The sequence below is a fragment of the Astyanax mexicanus genome, chromosome 4 (assembly GCF_023375975.1).
Source record: "Astyanax mexicanus isolate ESR-SI-001 chromosome 4, AstMex3_surface, whole genome shotgun sequence".
NCBI lineage: Eukaryota > Metazoa > Chordata > Actinopteri > Characiformes > Acestrorhamphidae > Astyanax > Astyanax mexicanus.
The window spans coordinates 55,669,788-55,675,345 of NC_064411.1; the positions used below are offsets into that span (position 1 = coordinate 55,669,788).

At 43.5% G+C, this 5,558-nt stretch overlaps 1 protein-coding gene across 1 annotated transcript; it reads left to right on the top strand.

Moving 5' to 3' along the window:
- Positions 1 to 374: 374 nt before the first annotated feature.
- ptger4c (prostaglandin E receptor 4 (subtype EP4) c) lies at positions 375 to 4,755 on the top strand. Its single transcript, XM_007235475.4, has 2 exons — positions 375 to 1,210; positions 3,454 to 4,755. The coding sequence occupies exons 1-2, from the start codon at positions 422 to 424 to the stop codon at positions 4,054 to 4,056; spliced, it is 1,392 nt and encodes a 463-aa protein (XP_007235537.3). The 5' UTR covers positions 375 to 421; the 3' UTR covers positions 4,057 to 4,755.
- The last annotated feature ends 803 nt before the right edge of the window (positions 4,756 to 5,558 follow it).

Consider the following 5,558-nt stretch of genomic DNA (forward strand, 5'->3'; position numbering starts at 1 on the left):
AAGTGCAGACAGTTAAAGATGTTGAGTCCTATTCTATTGGCAATACTTCGCTTCTACAGGGAGGAGATGCACATTTTGCATATATGCATCTATATGTAAAATGAATGCATTATTTATTCATTAGCAGGGCTCTCTGACGTCAGCACGTGGGGGGCTAATGATGTTAGAGGGTGGTGCTGTATGGAGCACCAGACAGAAGGATGGACTCTGATGTCAGGCTGCTAAACAGGCAGACGTCACAACCCACGGAGGACTGGAGCGCGCTCTGCTCTCCGTGTGTGATGGGCGTCACGGTACCACGCAAAGGGAGGGGGCGTGGCCTGTGAGTCTATATTATCAGCCGCGTGCGGCGCTTCGGAAAGCGAGAGGGTCTTTGGAGATGTTCCCATCACCTGCTACGCAGAGCTCCTCCACCTGAACCATGAACGACTCGGTGCTCCTCCCGGAAGGGGCCGCCCCCCGCGCGCCCCTGCGCCTGGACGTGCGCTCGCTGGTCACCTCGGCCAGCATGTTCGCGGTGGGTGTGCTGGGCAACGTGGTGGCCGCGGGCGTGCTGTGCGCGAGCCGGCGCGAGCAGAAGGAGACGGCGTTTTACACGCTCGTGTGCGGCATGGCCGTGACCGACCTTTTGGGCACGTGCTTCACGAGTCCCGTGGTGATCGCCACCTACGTGGCGGGCCGGTGGCCCGGGGGCACGCGCCTGTGCCACTTCTTCTCCTTCTCCATGCTGTTCTTCGGCTCGGCCGGCATGTCCATCCTGTGCGCCATGGCCGTGGAGCGCTACGTGGCCATCGACCACGCCTACTTCTACTCCAAGCGCGTGGACAGGCGCACGGCGCGCGCCGCGCTCCTCGTAGCCTATGCGGCCAACGCCGCGCTCTGCGCGCTCCCCAGCCTCGGCTTCGGCCGGCACGCGCGCCACGTGCCCGGCACCTGGTGCTTTCTGGACTGGCGCGCCACGGACCCTGCGGGCGCCGCGTACTCCTACCTATACGGCGGGGTCATGCTGGCGCTCATCGCCGTCACCGTCGCGTGCAACTGCGCGGCGTGCCGCTCGCTGGTGCGCATGAGCCGCGAGACTGGAGCCGGGGGCACCGGGAGGCGCGCGCTCGCCGGGCTGCCCGCGGTGACGTCCGCGGCGGAGATCCAGATGTTCTGGATGTTGATCATCATGACCGTGGTGTTCCTCATCTGCTCCATCCCGCTGGTGGTGAGTCCCGTAACGCACGTTACACTATTACCATTACTAGTAGTACTACTTAATGTAAAGTGGCCAATTAATGAAAGCGAAAGGAAGGTGTTTCTAATATATTGCTCTGGGGAAAAAAAAGAGACCACTTAAAAATGATGAGTTTCTTTGATTTTACCAAATTGAAAACCTCTGGAATATAATCAAGAGGAAGATGGATGATCACAAGCCATCAAACCACCAAACTGAACTGCTTAAAATTGTTGCACCAGGAGTAAAGGCATAAAGTTGTCCAAAAGCAGAGTGTAAGACTGGTGGAGGAGAACATGTTGCCAAGATGCGTGAAAACTGTGACTAAAAACCAGGGTTAATCCACCAAATATTGATTTATTAACTCTTAAAACTTTATGAATATGAACTTTATGAATATGAACTGAATATGAGCTATTTCTCATTTTCTGCAAATAAATGCTCTAAATGACAATATTTTTATTTGGAATTTGGGAGAAATGTTGTCTGTAGAATAAACATTTATAGAATTAAACAACAATAGTTATAAAATAAAACAACAATGTCCATTTTACTCAAACATATACCTATAAATAGCAAAACCTGAGAAACTGATTCAGAAACTGGGTTGGTGTTTTCGAGCTGTAGTGGTCAGTTAATAAAAGTACAAGAAATGTGTTTATAATAAAGTGGCCCGTTGATGGAACCAAAGGGAAGGTGTTTCTATAAGAGTGGCTACAAATATGTTTCTAATTATATGGTCAGTTAAATGGAACAAATATAACAGGTTTTTAATAAAGTTACCAATAAGTTGAAGTGCAAAGAATGTGTTTTTAAATAAAATGGTCAGTTAATGAAAACAGAAAGGTAGTGTTTCAAAGAAAATGTCCAAAGAGTGATAGTACAGGGAAGGTGTTTCTAATAAATTGGCCAGTGAGTAGAAGCTATATTAAAGTGGTTTTAATAGAGTGGGTAGTTAATGGAAACTGAGTGGATGCATAATGCAGGATTTCTAATATAGTGGCCAGTTAATGAAAGCAAAGGGAATGTATTAGTAATATAGTGGCCAGTTAATGAAAGAGAAGGCAAGGTGTTTCTATAAAAGTGGCCGCAAATGTGTTTCTAATAAAATGGTCAGTAAACAGAACAAAGATAACAGGTTTTTAATAAAGTGGCCAGTATGTTGAAGTGCAGAGAATGTGTCTCTAATAAGTGGCCAGTTGATGAAAACAGAACAAATTAGTGTCCAATGAGTAAAAGTACAGGGAAGGTGTTTCTAATGGAGTGGCCAGTGAGTAGAAGCAATATTAAAGTGGTTTTAATAGAGGGGGTAGTTAATGGAAACTGAGTGGATGCATAATGCAGGATTTCTAATATAGTGACCAGGACAGAGATTTTCAAAAATAGTTCCAGAAATGTGTTAAAGAAACAAAGATAACAGGTTCCTAATAAAGTGGCCAGTAAGTTTAAGTGCAGAGAATGTGTTTCTAATAAACTGGCCAGTTTCTTTTTTATTATGATGACCAGATACTTAGAGCACATAGCTGGTGTTTCAGATCTAGTGGCAAAAAACGGGTTTCTAATAAAGTGGCCAGGTAATTAAAACCCACTGAAGTGTTTCTACTAAACTAGCCAGTTAGTAAAAATAAGTGTTTCTATTAAAGTGGCCAAAATGTGTTCCTAAAAAAAATGGTCAGTAAGCTAAAGTGCAGAGAGTGTGTTTTTCTAATAATGTGTCCAGTAAAAAAAAAAGAGAGGAAAAGTGTTTCTAATAAAGTGGCCAGTGAGTAAAAGTATAAGGTTAGAGCATTTAATGGAAACAAAGTGATGGTGTTTCTATTGTTTCGGCCGATAAAAGAAAAACAAGTGAAGAAAACAGAAAGGAAGTGCATTAACAATAACGTCCAATGACTAAAAGTACAGGGAAAGTGTTGAAGGCAAAGTAGACGGCATTGTGTTTCTAATAAAGTGGCCATTTAAAGAAAGCACAGGGAATTCCAGTGTTTAGAGCATCACCTCTTTCCTAACTCTGTCTGATTCATCCTATACTAAACTTTTGGAGTATTGTTCCACTACTCTACAGCTTAATGGCCACAACTGGCATTAGTTTAGACATGGTGCCAATTAGTTTGTACGTGTTGTGTATGGCCTATTTGGTCCAGACAGTCCTATATTTTATTGTCAGTAGAAAGGGTGTCAGTAGTAGAACACATATATAGCACAGTTTACTGACCACTGTTTTGCTTTCTCTTCAGGTGCGCATCTTCGTCAATCAGATTTACGGCCCTGGCCAGATCAACGCAGGCGTGAGTCCAGATTACCGCAGCGACCTTCTAGCCATCCGGTTCGCCTCCTTCAACCCCATCCTGGACCCCTGGGTTTACATCCTGTGCCGCCGAAGTCTCTTCACCAAAATCTGCGAGTGGTTGAAGCGAACCGTCGGCCGCAGCCGAGAGGGACACGAACGGACCATGGGCTGGGTGGGCGGCCAGCACTCGCCGCCATCTTTAACACACAGCAACGCCACCAGTTACGCCTCGTTTCGCATGGCGACGTGCAGGATCGCCGCAGGAACAGAGGTCGCAGTGGACTCCAGACCTTACGAGGACCTAACCCTACGCCAGGCGTGGGACTTTGACACAGCAATGGACAACTTCCACCCTTTCAGTGTGGAGCAGGAGCCAGTTTTGGGCTTCGAGAGCGAAACGGCACTGAACTCTAAAGTGGACGCCGTTGGGTCGGATGAGTGCATTAGCACGCCGGCGGCCGGTGTTAAAACACACGTGAACAAGACCGAGCTGGTCACCTGCACTTTCAGCACACCAAGCTCATGCATGTCAGAGAAGAGCGTCGGATGATTGACCACTTGGTGGTACTCATATCTCACTCACATTGTGTACAGTGCTGTGGAAAAGTATTGTCCGGATTCGTTCAGATTTCTCTTTATCTTCGATATATTTATCTTTGATAGTCATCAAGGGTAATAAAAAGCATAAAAAGTTGTCGCCACTTTATAATGATGAAAATAATGATAGTGCGATATATCGTATCAGTTCTTTGTTTGAGACGTCAAATAGGGATATTTTTACTGTATCATAGGCACTCTAAAGTCACTAAAGCCCTATCCGTATGGGATTAGTTTCTCAGGGGGACAACAGTAAAAACTTTTAGACACTTCTTCTAAGTGATAAAACTCTTGCAATTGAAAAAACAGGAGGACCAGTGAGTTTTTTTCGGCTTTCTCGGTCACATGACATCGCGTTCAGTTCAGTAGCTCCTCCATTTCCACTCGCTGTTGTGTTTTTAACATGGATCTCTGTGGAAATGCGCACCCAAAGTGTAATTTCAATGCGCAGCAGTGGACAAATAGCTATTTTATTAAACGCGAGGAGACAAAACTCAGAGATGTGCGTCCGGATGGGACTAAAATTACCGGAGGAGCACGGAGTTCAGAGAAAAACAGTCGATAATTCAGCCTGTAATTTTCTCAGAGGACGTCTGAGAAAAACATGTATATGATTGTTTGAGAGGATAAAAAACAAAAACATAAAAGAGAAAATTACATTACAACATTTCTGGGTAATTTTTTTAGGGATAAATTTGAATTTTAAAAACAAAGTATATATTAAAGAGTTTCATATATTCAGTATAAGTTTTTGTAAATGTATTTTGCATTTTAGTAAAGACCTTGATTTTGTAGAAAGTAATAATTGTATAAAAACAAAAATCTTCTAAAAAAATAATGTGCAAAAGAAATTAGACTTTTTCACAGCACTGTATGTCACTGTGGTGTGGTCTTTGTTATAACGGGCATCTGTGAGCATATTAACCTTATGGTGCTTGTAGCTAAATGCTGCGTTGCGTTTACTTCAGAAGTTGGAGCCGGAAATGGCGTTACACCTGAGTGTAACTGTAACATCGTCAGTGCACCAATTAACTGATCATTTTACATTTAAAAAATGTTAAAAGATCAGCGATAGACTTGGGAGTTCACCACAACTGGTTCGACATCTATTTATTAGTGTTTTTATGGTGAATCCAACATTTTGAAAAGGTTCCAGGAAGGTTCGTCTATAACATTACTGAAATATTATTTCAGGAACCATTACTAGAACATTTCTCACATAACGTTGCCATCTAGATGAATACTAACATTATGGGAACGTTAAAAAGTAACATTCCCAAAATGAAAAAATTAAAACATTGGCACAAGTGACGTTGCAGCTACATTAACAGAACATTTAAATACATTAAATAAAAAAGTTCTTAGAAAATACCAAGATCTTGACAAGATTGAACTTTCTAAGAACTTAAACTTTAACTGTAACATTCTATAATAGCCATTGTAATCCAACTTGGT

What these genes read in the sequence shown, in the direction of transcription:
- ptger4c (XM_007235475.4), top strand. Translation starts at nt 422, where the DNA reads ATGAACGACTCGGTGCTCCTCCCGGAAGGGGCCGCCCCCCGCGCGCCC. An exon ending in TCTGCTCCATCCCGCTGGTG is followed by an intron (nt 1,211 to 3,453) that starts GTGAGTCCCGTA and finishes CTTTCTCTTCAG; the next exon opens with GTGCGCATCTTCGTCAATCA.